We start from the raw sequence: 25,972 nt of genomic DNA on the forward strand, positions 1-25,972 counted from the left end.
TACCGAAATCAACTTTGTCAGAACTCTGGAAAAACAGTCACAGATATACAGCAACAAACTGAATCAAGAAAAAGGCATTGTAAAACTGGTAGGCAAGATTTGTGGCATACTAAAACCCTTGCCCTCTCCAGCTCAGCAACGGTCTTGAAGACAGCAGCACCCTCCCTATATGGGACGCTGGTCTCTGGTTCCAAAGGAAGCAGGGCAGACCTTACTTGAAAATTATTGTTTTTCTATTCGAACCTGTCTGGGACTACCTGAAGGACTGATGCAAGGTGTTCACCTCTGTTTCACCTAACTCAGAACCCCCTCAGAGCAGAAAAGCAGCAGGCTTTCCTGGCAAGCATTACTTATACCAAGTGCCCCTAAAACCAAGTTCTCTTGCTGAGTTTATGATCAATCTCTCTATGCAAAACTTCATTCCCTTTCTTGTCCCCTCTGACCTCAATCCTGTGCTAACCGAACACAAACATACCAGTCAGATGACTAAAATTGCTGTTGTTGATAACATTATCATTAATGTACTAAAATTACTATTATAGATATCATCATTAACATACAAGCTCAAGTTGTTTCTCTAAGGCAAGATAAGCTAATAGATTTCCCCAAGCTGTGGACCACCTGGCCTGAAAATTGTAAACCAGAGACATACTGACTCCTGAAACACTAAGAAATGTCACAAAACGACAATCTCAGCCTCTCTTTCTTCCCCTAAAAACAAAAAACAAAAACAAAAAACCCCCGTAACTTAAAGACCAAGTTGAATTGGATCTAAGACTTGGTTCCCACTCCCTCACTTGGTGCCTTGCAAAAAACCCTTATTTTGCTGCAAACACCAGCTCTCAGAGTTTGTGCCGGAGTTTCTCCTGGGGGCACAGAAGCCCTTGCTTTGTTACATTATCAGGCGATCAAAAAATCTGCAGCCACCTGGGGCAAAAAATTCACAACTGAGGCATACAATAGACTGCTTAAAACCAGGAAGCAAAGGCCAGGGATAGAGTTTCTTTGGGAAATCAGAGCATTCAAAAGCGCTGGCATATACTAGGGAATTTAGAAAGTTACACATATGCTCAGGCCAGGAAGCATGCTTAGAAGGGATGGGAGAACACCTTAAGCTTTTCCCACTGGATGAATAAGCTCAGTGGCAGCAGGAAGTGAAGGCTGAGGCAGAATTGTAAATGGCCTGGCTAAGTGTTAAGGAAGGACCTAAGCATAGAGCCATAAAGAATGGAAAAGGAATACAAACCATGACTTCAATCAAGAACAGCCAACCTTGAGAAAGAGGGAGAATATAATTTCCAGAGTTACCACATTATAATATTCAAGTGTCCAGTTTTCAACAACAAAAAGTCACAGAGCATACAAAGAAACACTAAAGTATGGCCCATTCAGAGGAAATAAACTGACAGAAGCATCCTTGAGGAAGCCCAAATGTTGGATTAGAAAACCACTTTAAATCACCTGTCTTAAATATGCCCAAAGAGCTAATGGAAGCCATGGACAAAGAACTAAAGGAAATCAGGAAAACAATGTTATGAACAAAATAAAAATATCAATTAAAGAGATAGTAATTATCAACAGAAGTGAAACAAAAACTCTGGAACTTAAAAATACAGTGATTGAAATGAAAACTTCACTAAGGGGAGTCAACAGCAGACTTGAGCAAGCAGGAAAAAGAATCAGTGAACTTAGTTAAGATGTTAAAGAAAAAATGTTGCCTGCCATATCAGTAAACAAAGGATGTTGCAGCCATCAAGCCATCACAGTACAGCTGCCCAGAAGGTGAACCCTGAGGGAATTGAGGATAGAAAGAGGATGCCCACCCTCTTAACAGTCAGCCTCTGCAGCCACCCCAATGATGCACCCAGAGGAGACTCAGGATAAGAAAGCACAGGATACTGGTCCCAGAAAGCTGAGGTGTATATCAAAGGAATGATTTCAATGAGCCCAGACTCTTGCATCTTCCCATTCATAGAAAAGCGCTAAACTCCTTAACTTGAGATGTCTGGTTTTCTCTAGTTAACAGTGATCTTTTGATGTTCAGACTACCTGGCCTTTGTTGCAAAAACTCCTACGTATCCTGGCTCCTCCCTTACCTCTTCAGAGCACTTCCTTAGAGCTATCTGAGAGACTGTCTCCCAGGCTTAAGTTCTCTGTTTTGTCGCCAAATAAAACTTAATTCTCAACTTTTAGGTTGTGCTTTTTATTTTTTTTTCAGTTGACAAAGATAATTATCCTATCAGACAATAACGCCCAATCTAGAAAACAGCGCTACCACTTGGAATGTCTACTAAGTGCTTCATTTTATCCTTAGCCATTAATTTATAAGGAGCCAGGTTGAGAGAGTCAGGTCGCTTGCCTTAGGTCACAGGGCAGCTTGACTGTTGCCTGAGCTCCTAAGCACAGACCCCTGTGCTGCTCCCTCTAAAGGCAGAGGCTGCCACCTGAGGGCACAGGAGGAGAATGTGCCATGCAAAGCAAATGGTAATTATGCTATAATTACAGAAGATGTCCCTTTGACTCCAGGTCAGGTCAGAAGGAAGCTGGCTCATTTTCAACTTTATCTCTCATAATACTAGTACGTAGTGTTGAGGAAAAGGAAGGAATATTTCCTTTTAACTGCTTAAATGTGTTTAGCCAACAACTGAAGATATTTAAATGTTGAGCACTCTTCTCTCTATTTTCATGGCACTAACTTGAACCTTTGAGAGAGGAAATTTTGGAAGGAAAATAAAAGGAGCAAGGCACATAGAGTCTAGCATAGGAACTACATAACCATGTATTAAAATTTATTTCTGATCTATTTTCCAAACTTATGGCCAAGATATGCATGAGCATATGCAGGTGATTTGAGGAATTTAGTTATGCAATGGCTCAAAGAATCATAATATGAAATTACAGCAATGAAGGCATTTTTTTCAATGTCAATATAAAGAAGGAAAGACATCAAAATAGCCACAACTTTATTTTAGGCAGCATCTTGAAAATCACTATTAATACCTCAGGACTGTTTTGGGGGATGGGACTCAAACACGGATGAAAGACCACTACTTTCACTAGCTAAATCACTCATGTTTTAAGTGTTTTAGTAGGAATGTGCCATCATAACAGACTCTGACATATAAACATTCAAAAGATTATCCTTATTTTCTTCTCATATGCCACAAAGGGCACTTTTCTTGAGTGGAAAGAACAGCACTTCTTACAGCTTGTTTGCTTTGCTGAGCCCTTAAAGAAGCAGAGTTCTAATTATTCGTTAGGAAACTTCATGAGCCACACTAAGCCAATGTCTAGCTCTACAAGCTTACCTGATTATTTAAGCACCTCTGCCTCCAGCCAGACTGTCCTGAACTCAAAAACCATTATTTATTTTCTCCTTCCATATAAAAGGCTCACTTAGTTAGGATACACATTTGTCTGAGTATCCTAAACTCAATATTTAGATTTTATATACAGCAGATCTGAAAAAGCATTTCAAGAAATGAACTTCACGAAACTCCAAGGGAATTTAACAAACGCATGCCCATGAGAGCTCCCATAGGCTTTTTAAGGGCAGAATCTGAGAAATGGGAAGTGACTGCTAATAGGTAAGGGATTTCTTTTTGTGGTGATGAAAATGTTCTAAAACTGACTGTGGTAATGATTGCACGGCTTTGTGAATATACTAAAAATCACTGAATTGCTGTATACTTTAAATGTAGGAGTGAATTATATAGTATGTGAATTATATCTTAATCAAGCTGTTAAAAATTTACTGGTTTCAACTATACTTCAATAAAAATTTAAAAAATATTATTGATTCATTTTCATTCGTTTTTAGGACATTTACCTAAAGCTACACCAGATTTAACCACAGTGAAAACTTGATGTAATGCAGCTTGAAACCCTGCTCCACTCTCTTAAGAAAAAAAAAATTGTAACATAATGACAACTGGACTTTTCCTGGGGACAAGTTCCAGGTTTTAGCAGGTTTACAGAAATGCTGCTTCCAGAAAACCAGTAAATAATGATGTCTCCTAATACTATTGCTCCAATTTTTTTCCCCTAGTACTAGCTTTTGGATACATGAAAAATTACTACAAATTAAACTAGGTAAGCATAATAGTGAATAAATTCACCTTAATGTATGTTTCCAAAAAACTGTTGAGAGGGCACCCACCTACAAAAAACTTATTTCTGGTTTGGAATTGAATATCATGTTTTATATGTCATTTCATTTCACATTTGAGAAGCTACTTTATTATTAGAAAAGTACTTATCTGCTCATTTTGTGAAACTTTATTTACTTAGTATCTTAGAATTAAATACTAAAGAGTAAATATGCCCATAGATCTCTAACCATAAACTGTGCATTTTTAGTTTTGACATGAAGAATGGATTAGTGAGAAACAAGATGGGAGACATCTTTAGGGGGTTTTTGCAGTATTCCAGCTAAAGATGATGATTAAAAACAAAAATGTACCAACGTACCGCTTACACATGAAAAACTCTATAGATACACTGGAGGTGAATCACCAAATTTTAATCGAGTTTAGACTATACCATCTTTATTCAGAAATCTGAGAAATTCATAGCTCAGAAAGGAGTTTTATAGATATATATAGATGAACATCATCATTACACAGATGAGGAAACTGAAGTACAGAATGGTTAAGTCTCACCAAGTGACCCAGAACCAGAAGTAAGATTTGAACTTAGGTTGTACAACTCCTAATTCAGTTTTCTTACACTCTTAAACTCATTTTATTAAAGATATATAAAATAATTTTTTAAATAATCTGTATAAAGGCTGTCCCTAACTTTTATAAATCATATATTTCAAATGCATAAGGGGACAGTAATTTTACACATATCTGCTCACTGATAATCACTAAATAACTTGAAATTATATAATCACACCTAGGGTAACTGGAATAGGTCATGGAAAGAAGAAATAAAAGGAGCCATGAATCTTGAAGCTATGACTGACCCTTATATATATGTAACTAGGTGTCAGTTCTTAAAAACATCACTAGATAAGATTAGAAAGGAAGAGTCAAATAGCACTTGAATTATGGTTACTGAATAAATCAATTTATATACAGATAGCACTGTATATATCATCTGTTTACACTTAGTTCTTTTAAGAAAATGCTTTCATTTCTCTTGTCAAAAATTTTTTTAATTTGCTTTAAGTCTACTAAGGAAAAGCAAAGAAAAAGGGATCCGTTAATTGGAAAGCCAAATGAGTTTAATGAGTTACATTAAAAAGTTATCAAATTGCCTGATTGAATAAACAAGGATTGATTTGTAGAAACCGGAAGTTTCATATTTTACTCCAAATAAACAAATACAAATAAAAAATAGGATATGGACAGACTGGCTATGTTTCTAATCAGCCAAAGAAACAGAAGAGAGGAGACACTCCATTTTGTTCACTAGAGCAGCTGCTTGTGTGGGTAAAGTGGTGCTACACTAAAGAGTCCCAGTCCAGGGTGTCGAGAACTCTCTAGAGCCAAATGGTTTTGATCAAAAATAACCAAAAGCTGCCTTTTCCCAAGGGTGCCCTGTGACTCAGGCAAGAAAGTCCACAGCTCCAAATTTTAACTGCCAAATTATAAGCCAGATGAGAAATACTCTGATTTACTTTGTAACCAAAGTAATATAAAGCTAGATGTCTTATTCAACATTGTTAGATGATGTATATTAATACATGTTAATGTTTACCACTCACCTAAGTGAGATGGAAAGATCCTATAAAGAGGCTGAGTAAGATTGTACTAGCCCATAAACTCACAGGGTAGAAATCAAAGCCAAAGTGATGAAAGAAGGAAATTTTAAGGTTGATATTGGTAGAAATGGTCTAATATATAAAGGAAGGAGGCAATATATATATATATATATATATATATATATATATATGGAGCACCTAGTGAGAAGACAGGTACAAAGAATGTCAATTTCAGCACATTTATTACATCAGAATGCTGAGAACAGCCATAAAGAAGTGGTTAGATACTTTACGGTATACCCATATAATGGAACACTATAGAGACATACATCACACGCATGGCATACCACACAGATGTATCTGTATGTGCTATCACAGAACTAGCTCTGGAATATATTAAGAGAAGAAAAGCAAGAAGCAGGACAATACACACAGTATGGGATGGGAAGACTTTATTCTTAAACAATAGTATAAATAATTTTTTAAAAATACCTTGTGTTATCTTCTTAACAGTGCCTTTTTTGCTTCTTGAACTTTTTCCAGGTATTTTTTGGTCCTTTCTCAAGAAGGCCTGTCCCTCTTTGGGGCCTTCACAAGCAGTGTTTTCCAAGTTCTCACCTGCAGCCACCTCACAGCTTGATGTGCAGCTTTCATTATTGTTGAGACTGTCCGGCTCAAACACTTCAGGTTTGCCCATTGCACTGTCACTGCTGGTCAGAAGCTCATGCCCATCACCATCAAGTTGATTTTCATTTTCATCTGATGCAGAGGGCAAGCATGTTACAGTACTTTCCACGCCATCACCAGGATGACATCCAACTTGTGGTTCTATCTGCAGATTATATGTAGGAGTTTCGCTGTCATCCATTAGAGCATCTTTTGTTGAACAGTTTAAGTTTCATTAAAGTCCTTCAATGTCTACAATGACAAAAAGAAAAAACATTCATTTTTTAAACTCTGGATTTTCGGTGATCTTTGATCTTCCTCTTCTCCTGGGTTGTTTTACTGTAAGTAGGGAAGAGAGAAATGACTAAGGCTCATTCCTACTACTTCTATCCCACTTACAACCCTACACCACCTCACCTAGTTCTTGCTTGAATACAATGGTTCTAAACCCTGGCTGCATGTTTATTGCCTATGGAGCTTGTCAAATTTCTATCACAGACCTCTGAAATCTAAATCTCTGGGGATCGAGCCCAAACACTGATATATTTTTTGAAGTTCTCTAGATTATTCTAATGTGCATCACGTTGGGACCACTGCCTTGAAGAAAGAAATTAATGGTTAAATAAGGTTGTCTGCTAAAACCAATCAGTCATGTTATCCCTGGACACTTAACAAACAAGTGAAAGTTACTTGTGTAAGTCGTTATATGGCCAAACAGCAGCAATATTTACAAATGAAAACATTTAAAAATAGTTTTAAAATAAATTTTTAAAAAAAGTATACGGGGGAAAATTCAGGTAGCATATATTTATACTATATTCTCATTACATCCTTCCTAAAAATAAGCCCTGAAAAGTACCCTAGAATTGTCAACATATTCCTTTTATACAATTAAAGAAAAAAAAGGGCCATGATTAACTCTAGGCTATTTAGTTTAAGACTTGGAAAAAAATCTCAGTCTACTCCAAGAATCCTTCTAACATTTTAAAGATATACAAAATAGATTTTAAGCCTTGTATCAGTCATGTTTTACCCCCTCTTCTCATCCAAAAGTATATTACATTTTAAGAAAAATCACACCAGCCAGATTTAGATATTTTTATGCTTGCCAAGTATTATTTTGGATTTGAATGAAATATAATATTTCAGCAATTTTGAGAAAAACTCAGTGATAAAGAATTTGGTAAATTCTTCAAACTAATAAAAAGAAATGTTTATTTGCTCTTTAGAAAGTCAGTAAATATATATAGTAAATAAATATATATTTAAGTAAAGTAAAATTTTTTAAAAACCAGGAAAACAAAGTATAAAACAAAACATGAGCTCTACACTGATTGTATCACATGATTTCAACTATTTTGCAACTGGAATATTTTATTTGATTCAGACATAAAAATACTGCTTGTCAAATATAAAAATATCTAAATCTGGCCAGTATCATTTTCCTTAAAATATATACTATATAACTCCACTAAGAGGTATGTAATATGAAAAGTAAAATGATTTAACTTGACTAGAATAACTTAGTTTAGACCTAAATGAATTCTAACTACAGTATAATTTTTAATTGAAAAGTAATTATTATTTTTTTATAAATGTATTTATTTATTTATTTTTGGCTGCATTGGGTCTTCATTGCTGCGCGCAGGCTTTCTCTAGTTGCGGTGAGCAGGGGCTACTCTTTGTTGCGGTGCGTGGGCTTCTCACTGCGGTGGTCTCTCTTGTTGCAGAGCACAGGCTCTAGGCGCACTGGCTTCAGTAGTTGTGGCACACAGGCTCAGTAGTTGTGGCTCGTGGGCTCTAGAGTGCTGGCTCAGTAGTTGCGGCACACGGGCTTAGTTGCTCCATGGCATGTGAGATCTTCCCAGACCAGGGCTCGAACCCATGTCCCCTGCATTGATAGGAGGATTCTTAACCACTGTGCCACCAGGGAAGTCCCAGGAATTATTATTTTATTAAAGTGTATTCAAGATCTCTATCATGAGAGAATCCAAATTCAAATGAGACTTTAAAAGTGCATGTGGCTAATATGGTGGAAACACCCCAAATGTTCACTGACGGATGAAGAGAGAAGCAAAATGTGATATATTCACGCAATGGAATATTATTCTGCCATAAAAAGGAATGAACTTCTGATACACGCCACAACATGGATGACCCTTGAAAACATTAAGCCAGACACAAACGGATAAATACTGTATGATTCCACTTATGTGTAATTTTATAATAGGCAAATTCATAGAAACAGAAACTAGATTAGAGGGGCTGAGGGCAGGGGAGGGAGTTACAGCTTAATGGTTACAGAGATTTTGCTTAGGGTGATGGAAAAGATCTGGAAAGAGACAGGGGTGACGGTTACACAACAGTGTCAATGTAATCAATGCCACTGAATTGTATACTTAAAAATGGTTAAAATGGCATATTTTCTGTCACATATTTTTTATCACAATAAAAACAGTGAAAATTTTATGTGGCTATGTAGGAAAAATGTCAGTCCTTAAAACCGGCAACAGCCTCAGTTGTTTTCTAATTTAAATAACCAAATTATTTTCTAGCATGTATTTGCAGGTGAAAATATAATGGTTTTACTTTTATCTTAAAGAGACACAGAGATCTCATGCCAAGGGGGAAGGAAGAAAGCAATCTACAGAGCCCCAAACAATAAGAGTCGCCTCTTGTTGAGTCTCTATCATGTATTAGAAGCCGTGCCAGGCACTTCACATACCTTATTTCTAATCCTCCAAACAAGCCTACATGGGAGGTGTTCATACTGTGTTTTAGATGAAGACTCTGAGGCTTGGAGAGGCAAAAATAACTTGTTTAAAATCATATTCTTGGAAAGAAGTGGAACTGGATCTGAAACCAGGTCTTCCTGATTTGAATCCTGTGCAGTTCAGCATAATAGCTGAGAACACAGGCAGACCAAGGGTCAAATTCTGGCTCTGCCATTTAACAAACTGTGTGGTGACCTTAGGCAAGTTACCTAGCATCTCCAAGCTTTAATTTTCTCTTTGTGAAAATGGAGAACTGTAATGCCTACCTCGAAGAGTCATTTGTGAGGCTTAGACAATATGGCAGGTAAAGCAGTTAGCAGAGTATTTGGCCCACAGTAAATGCTCAAGAAAAGTTAGCCATTATTATTGCCCAAGAAATCTTACAGATTGGCCTTAAACACCAGTAGGTTTATTCAAGCAGGTCTGTAGCCTTACTGAAGGTTCAGAAACAGAGCTTTTCTAGACCTCCTGGAAATAATTAGGTTCCTGATGATAGACTAATGTTAACCAGCATCATTTGAGAATGCTGAAGTATTAATTTATGATAGGGATATCTCAGCAAGTTCCTGGAATATTTAATTGTCTGTTCTGTGCACCATTTCAGATGATGAGGATGTCTAGAAATTAGTGATTAAGGGATTCCCTGGTGGTCCAGTGGGTAAGACTCCACGCTCCCAATGCAGGGGGCCCGGGTTCCATCCCTGGTCGAGGAACCAGATCTCACATGCATGCTGCAACTAAGAGTCCGAATGCTGCAATGAAGAAGCCCGCATGCCACAACTAAACATGTCACAACAAAGATCCCATGTGTTGCAACTAAGACCCGGCCCAGCCAAATAAATAAATAAATATTTAAGAAAAAAAAAGAAATTAGTGATTAAGTCTCCTTGGTGACTATAAAATTACAGATCACACTTCGCAACTTTAATGAGTGTCATGTACCAGTTAAACTCTTCAGACCAATACTCTTATTCAATTCTCACAATTACTCTGTCAGATAGGTAATTTTTAGTCCTATTATACTAATGAAGAAACCAAGTCTCATATCTCATCAAGGGTCAGCTAGTAAGTTCAGAAATAGAACATGGATCAGTTGTGATCTTGAGGCCGTACTCTCGACCATTATGCTTTATGGACAATGGGGTAAAAGTATCAATAACTTAAAGAATATTTCACTCCAGCTGTGGTATACCTCAGTGAAGAATCTCTATCCTACAACAGAGGACACATCTCTAATAAACATGAAGTTCAAGTTCCTGGAAGTTCTCTCTTTCCCTGGGAATTGCTAGATCGAAACAATATACAATTTCTTAAGTAGTCCACCTTCTTCTGTTGAGAACTTTTAAAAAAAAAGACATATTAATATACTATTTATGTTAAATATCTATTACCAGTAAAGTAGGTCTTCCTTTCTTTGGGCCTCAAGACATTTTGCCTCCTATTATTTTGTGATGACGTAATTAGTTTAATTCTCAAAAGGCTACTTTGTAAACTACTTTCTAATACTAATACTTATAGGTGTGAATTTCCTGTAATTATTCTTAATAGACACTGACCAATTCTTCATGGCTTGGCTCAAAAGTCACTCCAATTTGTCTTCCCTGACTTCTCCATTCCAAAAGACATGATGCATTCCTCTACGGCACTCTGTACCACACATAGAGTCCCTCCCAAATACAACTCTCTGCACGGTATATATTTGCATATGTGTCCTACCAGATTTAAGCCATTTGAATACCCATAACCCCAGCCACAGATAATTTTTATTCTTCACAATGTCTAGCTCTGGGCCTTATACTTATTATATATATGAAGGAGTAGAGGGCTTATTTTCTACAGTTTCTGTCTTCAAAGGAGAAAGGCACATGGATTTCTATACATGCCTCTGCCCCTACTCTGAGAGGTAAAGGATAATATTCTTAATGGGATTTCAAATCAGTACAGGCCTACTGCTTTTGGAAACAGTTATAAGCAAATACTATTTTTGGAAACAGTTATAAACAAATACTATTTTTGTCTCTTCTTCCTCCTCTTTCCTTTCCTTCAGTGCTATAACAACAGCATTTAAAAAGGTTCATCTTCATGTACACCTGTATCTCGCTATATGAAAGCACCTAGGCAAGAGAAAAATCACAGGGAGAAAGAAGCCCCAGTTGATACACAGTATTTTTAAATATGCCCTAACATTATATGGGACCTGGAGGTTAGAAGTACAGTAGAAAAGGCATTCTAAGTTATTTGCTATATCTAAACTGTATGTATATTCTATAAGAGTCCCTATGGCTGTACCAATTCTCACAAAAGAAACAGCGAGGGCTTTCCTGGTGCCGCAGTGGTTAAGAATCTGCCTGCCAATGCAGGGGACACAGGTTCGAGCCCTGGTCTGGGAATATCCCACATGCCGAGGAGCAACTAAGCCCGTGTGCCTCAACTACTGAGCCTGCGCTCTAGAGCCCGTGAGCCACAACTACTGAACCCACGTGCCACAGCTACTGAAGCCTGCATGCCTAGAGCCCGTGCTCCGCAACAAGAGAAGCCACCGTGATGAGAAGCCTGCACACCTCAAGGAAGAGTAGCCCCTGCTCGCCGCCACTAGAGAAAGCCCGCACGCAGCAATGAAGACCCAACACAGCCAAAAAATAAAATAATTTTTTTAAAAAAAGAAAGAAAAAGAATAGCAACACAGTACAATCACTGCACAGCACTGACTCGGGCATATTTTGCCTTTCAAAAGCATGACAGTAAGTGCCGCCCAAGTTTCCAGTCTCTTGTGGCAAAACAGCATACCAAATATGTACATTGTATAAAAGTTATTTGACATGTTGACTCAGTACGCTGAAAAATTTCAAGCAAACTATTCAAGCTGAAGAATTTCAAGCAAACTATTTAAGTAAGGCTCATACAAAAGTTGAAAAACAAAACTTTGAGGAAGAACATTCAAATATAATAAAGTAACAGACTAACAAAGAGAAATCTACATTTTGTCAAAAAAATAATCTCACTCCCAGGTATGATTTGACTTCATTTTTGATACATCTTAATGCATTATCTGGTGAGATTAAACATCAGGTGTTACTGAAATTAAAAAATTAATTTATAGGAATGGTTAAATATATAATATGACTCAATTATTTTATTAAAATGCTTTAAGAAGATTCTGAGTGCCATTTTTCTGTAATCCAAGTAAATTAGGCCTAAATACTATACTTTTACCTTCGAAAGAAGCCAAGATTCTTCTTAAGAATTAAGATGCAACCCAAGTTTAAATTTGATGACTTACAGTCAAACCAAAATTTAGAAGAAGACAGTTACCAAATAACGTATTCTATTAACCCTAAATTCAAATCTGGCTATTCACAGTTAACTCAGAATTGAGGAAGAAAGTCACCACACTCATATGTTGTGTTTATGATGGTAACTACATATCACTTTACATTTTGTCATCTTACTCACTTGACGTGTTCCAATACTACTTATATCTCATTGCTAAATCTATAGCTTTCTGTGATTAATGCTTTGTTTAGACATATGTACCTGTAGGCAATATTCAGTATACCAGCAATAAAAAGCATGCCCCAGAAGAATGATTCTCAAAAATTTTGCAGCCCAAAATAAACAATTCATTTTTCATTGAAATCATGTACATACAAAATACGTATACATAACTGAAACAAAGATTTCTCAAAACTAAACACACATGAAGCACTCTGACACATTCTCCATTCTATTCAATATTATTTATTTTCTTTAAATGCTGATCAAGGTCTACTAGGTAGATTTCATACCTCACTAATGAGCACTGACCACAGCAATAAGGCAGTTTCTAGGAATTAACAGCCTCATCCTAAGGACCACCAACTGAGCACTAGAGAAGTTTATAATTATCTCCAAATTTTTTTCTGAAAATGATGCAGATCGTATGAAACTCAGACATAAACTTCACTTAACATGTTATCCCCAAAATCTCAATAAAATAATTTTTGCTAATTTATATCATTCACCTCACATTAAAATTTAGCTAAAATACTATGCTTGATTCAGGGTCCCTTAGTTGATATCTTTGGTTGTCAGCTATATTCTATATCTATGCTAACCAATATGGTAGCCACTAACCACATATGGCTCCTGAGTACTTGAAATATAAACAGTGAGACTAAGGAACTGAATTTTTACTTTTATTTAATTTTAATTAATTTAAATTCTAAAACATATTGATTCAGTTATTGAAAAACTTATGCATGTTTGAAACAAACTGGGTATGTGAACCTGCCTTTTCACCTAAATTTTAGGAAATTTAAATATAGATCAAGCATTTCCAACAAAAAATGTGTCCAAATTGAGATATGCTATATTTGTAAAATAAACACCATATGTCAAAGACTTATTAGGGATAGAAAGAATGTAAAAATAATAGGCCTTTAATAATTTTAAATATTGATTACAAGTTAAAATAATATTTTGATCTAACGGATTAAACAAACCCTATTATTAAAATTAATTTCACCTTTTAAAACCCTTTTTTAATGTGGTTACTAGAAAACAAAATTCTATATATGGCTCACATTCTATTTCTATTAAACAATGTTGCTCTCCATTATACTGCTTTGATAGTGCCACTGTAGCCAAAGTCCTGGCTCACAGTGAATCACTCCATTCAGGATTCTATCTTGCTAATACTAGTTAGGCTGTCGACATTTCCCGGGTATAGACATTATTATTACTATAATTAAATAAGGTAAATACCTAATGAAAGAAATAGATACTAAAAGTTTTAAAAATTAATTTGTAAGTACTTGTTTATATCCTATTTTCAGGATCATGTCGCCCCCCTCTTTAGGTACTTTGCCATATTCAAATTATTCCTGGTACTTCAGAAATGTTGAATGGTAATTATAACTAGTAAAATGGCCTTATAGAAATCTTTCTAAATAGTTTAATTTCTATATAATAGTATGTACAAAAGTAAGCCAGATTGTTTTAGTATTTCTTTAATAGGAATAAAAAACACAATTTCACAATAAGGAATTTACTCTTAATTAAAAAAAAACGGTCATAGAAAACATGTTTTAAGAAGGAGGATAAAAATATAACAAAGTATATAGATGCAAACTATTACATATAGAATGGATAAACAACAAGGTCCTACTGTATAGGGAACTATACTAATATATACTACAGGGAACATATTCAATATCCTGAGATAAACCATAATGGAAAAGAATATAAAAAGAATATAATATTAACTCTGTGGAACTAACTGAAAAAAATGCTTGTGTTGCTACTATAATTTTGTATGCTGTGATTTGCCCACCCTTTATCTTCAATGATACAGAAGTTGTTAATTTCTAGGAGCATCTGAGTCATAAAGTCAGTAGGCAAAATTTATAATTAATGATAGTTAAATGAAAAAATTGTATAAAAATAAAATAGAATATAAAAAAGAATGTATATATATGTATAACTGAGTCACTTTGCTATATAGCAGAAATTAACACAACATTGTAAATCAACTATACTTCAATAAAAAATTTGTTAAATAATAAAAATGCAACAAAGTATACAACACAACTACAAGAATACAAAAAAGAAAAACATGAAAAATAATCAATTACTGTAAAATGTGAAGGTAATGATTCTAAGGGAGAATACAACAAACATGGATTTTATTTATGCAGAGAAAGTACTCTTAAAATATAAAGGAACTCACAAACCATGTGACTCATAAACCCAAAACAACCTTGGGGCAGGTAAGTTGAATAAAAGGAAGCATAATTTGTTTCATTTTCTCCAATCCTCCCTTTCATAATGGGACTCAGTTCAAGATAGCTTACACATCAACAAAGACTTTGAGTTCAAAATCCAGTACATAAATGGAAATGACACGTCAAAAGCCTCAGTGGGGGTATATCCAAGCAGTGCAAAGATAGAGTCATCTCTCTCCTCTCTTTCCTCTCTCTTATATACAGACATATATAAATTTTACTTAAAGAAACAACAGAAAAGTAAATCTCTAAAATAGTGTGAATGCAAGGACATCTTCAGGCATCCAGACACATGTATTTTTAGCAATAATTTCTAACAATTTTTTCATTTAACAATCATTAATTATAAATTTTGCCTACTTCAGGGTGACTGACTTTATGATTCAAATGCTCCTAGAAAATAACAACTTCTATATCACTTGAAGATAAAGGGTGGGCAAATCACAGCATACGAAATTACAGTCGCAACACAAGCATTTTTTTCATTTAGTTCCACAGAGTTAACACCACATGCATTGAGAGAACCACAGTTTAGGGGAAGGAGTCATTTCACAGGGTCATACATAAGCTGTGTTTTTTTGGTTTTAAATACTTCTTTGTTGTAAAACTTATTGCAACCATACTTTGAAGCCACAACCAACAGAATCTAAGAACTTGAAAATACTTCTTAGTTCAGACCATAACTTTTAAAATACTTTTAAAACAAAAATTATGTTTACTATTACATATATACTATATATCTTCATGGAAACTGTCTTAATAATTTTTAAACTTTGATCACTTTGCTATACAACTAGTAACATAAGGCAATCTATCTACACTTTAATAATTAAATACACATAAAAATCTATATATTTTGTTTTAAAATGATAATTCTTGTTAATATAGTGGCAAGAGCAAACTGTTCATTAGAACCTTCCCTTAAGAGGCCTGACCAAATAGTTAGCATTATCTGAATAAAATGCTAATTATTAACAGTAGTCAAGTTATTGAATATTTACTAAGTATCAGGCAGTATTTCAGTCATATATAATATATATGTGAATTTATGAATTTAAAATAATTTAAATTTATAAATTTAAACATTTATAAATTTAATATATATAATTTAATATTCACACAGGTCCTACAAAGTAGTTCTATAATTACATCCATATTATAGAGAAGGAAACAGCAACAAAAAGATTCAATAAATAGGCCAAGGTGACAGATCTAGTACATGACAAAGTCAGGATTCAAACTCAAAGAACCTGACTCCACAGCCTATACCCTTGACCACTATAATCATTTTTACATTACATTAATTTAAAAAATCAACTATATTCATATGTATATTTTGTAAACACCAAATTGCTAGCTTTAAGGAGATAGCATCATGAAAAATTTCTAGTGTCTTGAAATGTTTTTCAAATACATAGAGCTTAGAAAATAGGTTGAGGCAAAATAAAATAAAACCCACCAATAAGACTATTTACTTGCTGTAATTTCTAAATGTGATGAACTCATTTCTTTAGGTTTATGCATTAATCTATATCATATCCCCATTAGAGACCATCATCAAGAATTTAACATGTGGGTTAAATGGTGCAGTGGTTGAGAGTCCGCCTGCCGATGCAGGGGACATGGGTTCGTGTCCCAGTCCGGGAGTGGCTGGGCCCGTGAGCCGTGGCCGCTGAGCCTGCGTGTCCGGAGCCTGTGCTCCGCAGCGGGAGAGGCCACAATAGTGAGAGGCCCGCGTACCGCAAAAAAAAAAAAAAAAAAAAAAAAAAAAATTGACATGTTCCCTTGTACCCACAGAATAATTTCTACTAGGCTGATCACAAGTATTTACTGAAGCAACATCACAGCTAAAGGGAATAAAGTACAAGAGTCTTCATACTTTGATAGTATACCCCTAATGAGCAAAGAAATTGCACACATACCCACTATATGCATATTTGTTCATAACCTATATGAACATATACTGGATATATATACATATATATATATACATATATATACACACACACACTCATTTTTGAACATGTGCAAAAACATATTAAGAAAAGATGAAAGGGACTTCCCTCGTGGTCAAGTGGGTAAGACTCTGTGCCCCCAATACAGGGGGCCCAGGTTTGAGCCCTCGTTGGGGAACTAGATCCCGCATGCATGCCACAACTAAGAGTTCTCATGCTGCAACTAAGAAGTCTGCGTGCTACGACTAAGAAGCCTGAATGCCACAACTAAGACTCTGAACACCACAACTAAGAGTCTGCATGCTGCAACTAAGAAGCCTGCATGCTGCAACTAAGAAGCCTGCATGCCATGACTAAGAAACCCACATGCCGCAACTGCCTGCATGCCGCAACTAAACAACCTGAATGCCGCAATGAAGATCCCATGTGCCACAACGAAGATCCCGCGTGCCGCAACTAAGACCCCGTGCAGCCAAAATAAAATAAAATAAAATAAAATAAAAAATAAATATTTTTTGAAAAGAAAAGATGAATTAGTTCTACTTCTGGGAAGTGCAGACTAGCTCGTTTCAGACAAACCCTCCTGTTGATAGCAGTTAGAGAAGCTGGCAGAGAGCTTCAATTTGGAAGCCAAAAAAGCTGAGCAGAGCCTTTAGCAGACTTACAGAGCTGGCACAAACAATGGGGTTTAGGACTTGCCAAGAAGAAGGGAGCCTTAGGCTTTCAAGTGGGACCTAAAACGGCGACTCCCCAGAAGAAACAGTGAGTCTGAGATAGACCAGCCTTCACAGGGACTAAAGCCCAGTAGAATGATCTTCATTTCTGGTTGAATTAAGATGATCTGCCCTAACTTGGTTGCCTGCCAGCAACATGAATAAATCTCCTCTGGAAGAAGAGATCCAACAAAGGCTCAAATTACCTCCACAAATTTTCATCTATAAAGCCTGTAATATAATCCAAAATAACCAGGCATACAAGAGGTCAAAATGTGACAAAAAACTGGGAGGAAAAGCAGCTAACAGAAGCAGGTTCACAAGAAATTCATATATTGGAGTTAACTTAAAGAAACTTTAAAACAACTATTATTAAAATGTTCAAGGACTTAAATGAAGAGGTGAGAGAATTTCAAAAGAATTGACAATATAGCAACAAAAGCAAATAGTTTATTTTGCTTTTTAATCAAATCACTATATTTGAATTTTTAAAAATCCAAATGGGTATTCTAGATCTAAAAAATACAATAACTGAAATTACTCTAGAACTGGAACTCAAGGGTAAAATTATTAATTTCTAAAAGATTTTAGAATGAAGAAATGAGTATAACTTTTGAACTCATGCAAAATGGTGTCTAATAACAAGAAAAAAGTTGAAAAATGTGACATGAAAAACATAAAAAACATGGAGGGGATTACAAACGGAGAGTTTTAGAATGTGTTCAAACTTAAGTTTTTGTCAACTTAAAATAGATTATCATAAGTAGAAGCTGTTATATGGAAGCCACATGATAACCACCAAGCAAAATCCTATGATACACAAAAGATAATGAGAAAGGAATCTAAGCATATCCACTAAAGAAAGCTATCAAACCACAAAGGGAGAAAGCAAGAGAAGAAGAAAAAAATCAGAGGAACTACAAAACGGTCAAAAAACAATGAACAAACTGGCAGTAAATACATACCTATCAATAACTACTTTAAATGTGAATAGAATAAATTCTCCAATCAAAGACAGAGAATGGCTGAGTGGATAAAAAAAGCAAAACTCATCTATATGCTGTCTACAAGAGACTCACTTCAGACATAGGTCCTAAACAAACTGAAAATGAAAGAATAGGAAAAGATATTCACTGCAAATGGAAATCAAAAGAAAGTTGAGATAGCTATACTTATATCAGACAAAACAGACTTTAAAACAAAGACTGTATTAAAAGAAGGGCATTATACATTGATAAAGGAGTAATACAACAAGAATATAAAGAATTTGTAAATGTTTACGCACCCAGCATAGGAGCACCTAAACATTTAAAGCAAATACTAACAGACCTAAAAGGAGAAATATATAGCAATACAATAATAACAGTAGAGAAATTTAATAACCCAATTACATCAATGGATAGATAATCCAAAAACATCATCTTTAAATAAGATGTTAGGTCAGATAGACTTAACAGATACATAAAGAACATTTCATCCAAAAGCAACAGACAGGGCTTCCCTGGTGGCTCAGTGGTTAAGAATTTGCCTGCCAATGCAGGGGACACGGGTTCGAACCCTGGTCCGGGAAGATCCCGCATGCAGTGGAGCAACTAAGCCCGTGCACCACAACTACTGAGCCCACGCACCTAGAGCCCATGCTCCGCAACAAGAGAAGCCACCGCAATGAGAAGCCTGTGCACTGCAACAAAGAGTAGCCCCTGCTCACTGCAACTAGATAAAGCCCACACGCAGCAATGAAGACCCAATACAGCCAAAAATTAATTAATTAATTAAAAACAAAAACAAAAACAAAAGCAACAGACTCACATTCTTCTTGAGTACACATGGAACATTCTCCAGGACAGATCATATGGTAGGCCACAAAAAGTCTTAACAAATTAAAAAAGACTGAAATCATCTCAAACACCTTGTCCAACTACAGTGGTATGAAACTAGAAATCAGTTACGAGAAGGAAATTCACAAATATGTGGAGAGGAAACAACATGCTACCGAAAAACCAATGGATCCACAAAGAAATCAAGAGTGAAATTAAAAAATACCTTGAGACAAACAAAAATGGAAATACAACATATTAAAACTTATAAGACACAGCAAAAGCAGTTCTAAGAGGGAAGTTCATAATGATAAATGCCACCTCAAGAAACTAGAAACATATCAAACAAACAACCTAACTTTACATCTGAAGGGAAAAAAAAGGACAAATGAAGTCCAATATTAGTAGAAGAAAGGAAATAACAAAGATCAGAGCAGAAATAAATAAAATAGAGACTAGAAAAATAATAGAAAAGATCAATGAAACCAAGAGCTGGTTCTTTGAAAAGATAAACTAAACTGAGAAACCTTTAGCTTGCCTCACCAACAAAAAAAAGAGGACTCAAATAAAATCAGAAATGAAACAGGAAACATTATGACTGACGCCACGAAAATACAAAGGATCATAAGAGACTACTACAAACAGCTGTAAACCAACAAACTGGACGACCTAGAAGAAATGAATACATTCCTAGAAACATACAACCTTCCAAGACCAAATCACGAAAAACTGAAAATCAATTATGAATAAGGAGATTTACTGAATCAGTAACTTAAAACCTCCCAACAAACAGAAGTCCAAAAGCACACAGCTTTACTAGTGAATTCTACGTAACATTTAAAGAATCATTACCAATCCTCAAATTCTTCCAAAAACTACAAGGGGAGGGAACAGTTCCAAACTCATTTTATGAGGCCAGCATTACCCTGATACCAAAACCAGACAAGGATAACACAAGAAAAGTAAATCACAGGCCAATATCCCTGACGAACATAGATGAAAAATACTCAACTAAATATTAGCAAACTGGACTCGACCATACATTAAGAGGATCTCACACCATGCATAATCAAGTGGGCTTTATCCCAGGAATGCAAGGATGGTTCAACATCCACAAATCAATTACGTGATACACCACATTAACAAAATGAAGACTGAAAATCATATGACCATCTCAATGGATGCAGAAGATGCATTTGACAAAATTCAACATCATTTTATGATAAAAACTCTCCACAAAGTGGGTATGAAGGGAACATACCTCAACATAATAAAGACTGTATAAAGGCCACAGGTAACATCATACTCAATGAAAAGCTGAAAGCTTTCCTTTGAAGACTAGGAACAAAACAAGGATGCCCACTCTCCCCACTTTCACTGAGCATAGTATTGGAATTCCTACCTAGAGCAAGAAAAAAAAATAAAAGGCATCCAACTTGGAAAGGAAGAAATAAAACTGACACTCTTTGCAGATTACATGATACCATATATAGAAAATCCTTAAGACTCCACCACAAAAATTGTTAGAACTAATAAATGAATACAGTTGCAGGATACAAAATTAATAGGCAAAAATCTGTTTCTATACGCTAATCATGAACTATCAGAAAGAGAAATTAAGAAAATCCCATTTACAATGGCATCAAAAAGAATAAAACACCTCGAAATAAATTTAACCAAGGAGGTGAAAGACCTATACACTGAAAATTGTAAGACACAGAAGAAAGAAATTGAAGAAGACACAAATAAAGACATTCTGTGCTCATGGACTAGAAGAATTAATATCGCTAAAATGACCATACTACTCAAGGCTGTCTACAGATTCAATGCAATCCTTATCAAAATTCCAATTTCATTTTTCACAGAAATAGAAAAAGCGATTCTAAAATTTGTATGGAACCACAAAAGACTCCAAATAGCCAAAGTAATCTTGAGAAAGAACAACAAAGCTGGGGGCACCATGCTCCCTGATTTCAAGCTATATTAGAAAGCTACAGTAATCAAAGTAGTATGGTATTAGCATAAACACAGACACAGAAATCTATAGAACAAAATAGAGAACCCAGAAATAAACCCATGCACACACTTATTTATGACAAAGTAGCCAAGAATACACAATGGGGAAAGGACAGTCTCTTCAATTAATGGTTTTGGGAAAACTGGACAGCCACATGCAAAAGAAAAAAACTAGACCACTATCTTACATCATACACAAAAATTAACTCAAAATGGATTAAGTCTTGAATGTAAGACCTGAAACCATAAAATTCCTACAAGAAAACATAGGCAATAAGCTCCCTGACATCAGTCGTGGTAATGATTTTTCGGACAATTGGGACTACATCAAACTTAAAAGCTTCTACACAGCAAAGGAAACCATCAACAAAATGAAAAGGCAACCTACTGAATGACAGAAAAAAATATGCAAATCATATATCTCTGATGAGAGGTTAATTTCCAAAATACATAAAGAATTCACACAACTTAACAGCAAAATAATCCAATTTAAAAATGAGCAAAGGATCTGGATAGACATTTTTTCTAAAGACATACAGATGGCCAACAGGAACATGAAAAGATGCTCAATATCACTAATCATCAGAGAAATGCAAATCAAAATCACGAGATACCACCTCACACCTGTCAGAATGGCTATTAGCAAAAAGATAAGAAACAAAATGTGTTGGTAAGGATATGGAGATAAGTGAACCCTTGTGCACTGTTGGTGGGAGTGTAAATTGGTACAGTCACTATGGAAAACAGTAAGGAGGTTGCTCAAAAAATAAAAAATAGAGTTACCATGTGATCCAGCAATCCCACTTCCAGGTATTTATCCAAAGAAAACAAAATCACGACCGTCAGAAGATAACCGCAACCCCATGTTCACTGCAGCATTATTTACATTAGTCAAGACTTGGAAACAACGTAAGTGCTCATCAACAGATGAACAGATAAAGAAAATGTGTGTACACACACAGACACAAACAATGAAATATTATTCAACCATTTTTAAAAAGAATGAAATTCTGCCATTTGCGAAAACATGGATGAACCTTGAGAGCATTATGTTAAGTAAAATAAGCCAGAGAGACAAAGACAAATACCATATGATCTCATATGTATGTGGAATATTAAAAACAAACAAACAAAAACAAGCTCATAGATACAGTGAAGAGATTGGTGGTTGCCAGAGATGGAGGGTGATAAGTAGGTAAAATGGGTGAAGGAAGTCAAAAGACACAAACTTCTGGTTATAAAATAAGTCATGGGGAAGTAATGCAGTGTGGCAACTATAGCTAATACTGCATTGTATACCTGAAAGTTGCTAAAACAGTAAACCTTCAAAGTTTCATCATAAGAAAAAAATTCTATAACTATGTATGGTGACAGATGTTAACTAGACTTATGTGGTGATCATTTCACACTATATACAAATATTGAACCATTGTGTTGTACACTTGAAACTAGAATGTTGTACGTCAATTATACCTCAAAAAAATAGAAAATTTAAATTTAAAAAAATTAATAAAAGCTAAACTTTACAAAAGGTGTCTAATAACTTTTTAACCAATTCAAGAAAATTTCATTTAAATGAGTTGCTAAGTGGGAAAGCAAAGAGTAACTTTCCTAAAATCTATTTTGTTTTTTAAATCCAATCACTAGGGCTATCTAAGCATAATTTACTATGATGAACAAATCTTTACCTATAATATCTACATACTATATAACACTGATTTATGAATATTTTCTCTTTGGTAGTTTCAGAATAAATACTAGATTGAATGAAAAATTATATCCCCAAACAACTAAGTCATAACTAAATTAGTGTAAGTGTTAAGATAATAATCATATACTGTCTTTTACATATGCACACAAACCTATATATTTGTGCCAACATCAACAGTCCTGGGTAACTTAAGACCTGATACATTGCTAAAAGGTCCATCTGTCTTGTTTGTTTGTTTACCTCAAATCTCTTCAGTGTTTAATAAATAACTGCTATCTCTGAGTCCCATGGTTTATTTTGCAGCTACTAAGACAAGAAACAGAACTGACACTGAATTCAATGACAGCAATGGATATCATGAAATTGCATTCAAAATTTCTGAAAAAAAAATTTCACTGCTTTTAACTTCTAACAAATGAATTAATGCTGTGCTGTACTTTGGAGGGAGAGGCAGCAGACCAAAAAACAAACAAAAACAAACAAAAAAGTTAGATAACAGCTATAATAAAATCATAGCTCCAAATCATTAATCATACTGTATCAGAAGGGATCCTCTGAAAGATTTTTAATCAGAGTAGTTGCATGATCTGGTTTACATATCAGAAAAATCACTTGTGTGGATCTTTAATAACATGAAACGAAAGGGCCAGTTGAGAGAGAAGTTAAGGATAACAGGAGAGAGAGTGCTGAACAAATAATGGTGCAAAGACTGAGGAGTGGGAAGGCATCCAGGACACAGGCAGAGGGACTATCCTTACACAGGAGAAGGGGCACATTTTCCAGTGCGACAGAGGCTTGTGACAGAAGCGGGGTGGGGTATAGTGTTTACAATGGAGTTAAGTTAGAGGCATTTCCATTTAGTAATATATCTTTCTCAGGTAAACAGTGAGTAGGATATCTGCTGAATGGGGGGAAGGGGTATTGGGAACAGGGACCTGGGAAACATACAGAAGGTTTAAAATAGCCAGTGGAAGTTTGTAGGGCTGCTGCTGAGGGCCCACTGAAATTAGTTCACTACAAATTCGTAGTCTCCATTCTACTTGGTTATATACACTGCCTTCAAATCAATCTCATAGCACAAACAAACCACAAAAAAGCAGCTAAAAGGAGACTCTTTTACCTAACCTTCTACATGAGTTCAAAGTATCAAAAGAAATGCTGGCATTTTCTCAGGGTACTAGGAGAGAGATTTCTTCAGTCCATCTCAACACCTATCTTCATTTGTATTCCTCTGCACAGCTCACCATTCTTCTTCCTACCTCTGTATGCAGACAACTGAATGCAGTTGGTAAAATACCTGCCTCAGGTTTATTTCATTTAACGAAAATGAATTCTTAAAATCCTGACCTATACTGTAATTGTACTCAAAAGTACACCAAAAAATTTTTTTTAAGTAATAGCACCTCATTTTAACCTGCTGCAAATGCTATTCACTAAGCTTTTATGTTCTGCATAATTTAGGAACAACATATCTTTGGGTTTTTGGGGGGGGCTGCGTTGGGTCTTCGTTGCTATGTGGGCTTTCTCTAGTTGCAGCGAGCAGGGACTAGTCTTAATTGCAGTGCGGTGGCTTCTCTTGTTGCAGAGCGTGGGCTATAGGCGCGCAGGCTTCAGTAGTTGCGGCACATGGGCTCAGTACTTGTGGCTCACGGGCTTTAGAGCGAAGGCTCAGTAGTTGTGGCACACAAGCTCAGTTGCTCCACAGCATGTGGGATCTTCCCAGACCAAGGATCGAACCCGTCTCCCCTGCATTGGCAAGTGGATTGTTAACCACTGCACCACCAGAGAAGTCCCACACCTTATCTTTGAAATGCCACTTTTTTGGTTAAAGTCAGTTTCGAATTTCATCTTATTTCCTCTTAGCAATTTGAGATTTTTCGAACGTAGTTACAAGACTAAATTCTTGTGCCTGTATAAGAAAATCAACATACTGATTTAGTGAATCAGAAAACTTGAGTTCTGATATTATCTCATTTCCTGGGATATAAGATTCCACCAAACATTAACACGAGATGATTCTAGTTATTAGTTCCCAAATTCTTCATTATTTGTCTTTTACTGCATTAAGTCTAAAACAAATATCTATTTTCTAGGGTATTATTTTGTGAGCTGCAATTACTTGTAATCTACTTAAAAAGTACAGCTACTGGCAAACACACATTTTCTTCTGCCTTTCCTTATCTTGAAAAACAATGATATAAGGTTGCCCTTTGAATGGAAATATGAAGCTCCTGTCCCACATCCAAGAGAATATTAGCTTTGAACTGTTTATACAATTCATGTGCTAATTCATTGTTTTTCACCCAGTGCTCTTTGTAATCAAAAGCAGCGGTCCCCACCCTTTTTGGCACCAGGGACTAGTTTCGAGGAAGACAATTTTTCCACGGACAGGGTGTTGGGGGGTATGGTTCAGGTGGTAATGCGAGCAATGGTTCAGGCAGTAATGCGAGTGATGGTTCAGGTGGTAACGCGAGCGATGGGGAGCAGCAGATGAAGCTTCACTGCCTCACCCACTGCTCACCTCCTGCTGTGTGGCACAGTTCCTAACAGGCCACGGACCAACACTGGTCCACAGCCCAGGGGCTGGGGACCCCTGATCAAAAGCAAACATTTGGTCAGCATTAAAGGTTTAGTATCAGGACACAAAACAACACCAATAAATCACTACAAGAAGACTGAACTTTGACCACAGAAGTAAAGTGCTTTAACTGAGCTAGCCTCAGGTTAACGTAATCAATCTGGTCTACTATGAAGAAGCTATACTTATTAAGTACAGTGGCGGAAGAGGGAGACAGACAAGACACAATCTGTCGTTAAGTGTTTACTCTAAGAGGTTAATATTCAAAAT

The 25,972-nt window shown here is 35.8% G+C and overlaps 1 protein-coding gene across 4 annotated transcripts in view; it reads right to left on the reverse strand.

Annotated features, from left to right (window-relative positions):
* Nucleotides 1–25,972, reverse strand: part of CNST (consortin, connexin sorting protein) — a 124,568-nt gene that overhangs the window by 68,656 nt on the left and 29,940 nt on the right. For 2 of the 4 annotated variants that reach the window (XM_082615404.1, XM_082615405.1), the window contains exon 2: nucleotides 6,203–6,628. The exons of 1 other annotated variant lie outside the window; for it this stretch is intronic. In XM_082615404.1, the coding sequence (XP_082471530.1) occupies nucleotides 6,203–6,578 (376 nt within the window). In that variant the 5' untranslated portion in view covers nucleotides 6,579–6,628. Of the gene's footprint in view, nucleotides 1–1,246; nucleotides 1,273–6,202; nucleotides 6,629–25,972 lie in introns of those variants that run through there. One more of the 4 variants, XM_082615406.1, reaches the window with a different exon arrangement.

The sequence above is a fragment of the Mesoplodon mirus genome (assembly GCF_964341445.2).
Source record: "Mesoplodon mirus genome assembly, chromosome: 3".
Taxonomy (NCBI): Eukaryota; Metazoa; Chordata; class Mammalia; order Artiodactyla; family Ziphiidae; genus Mesoplodon; species Mesoplodon mirus.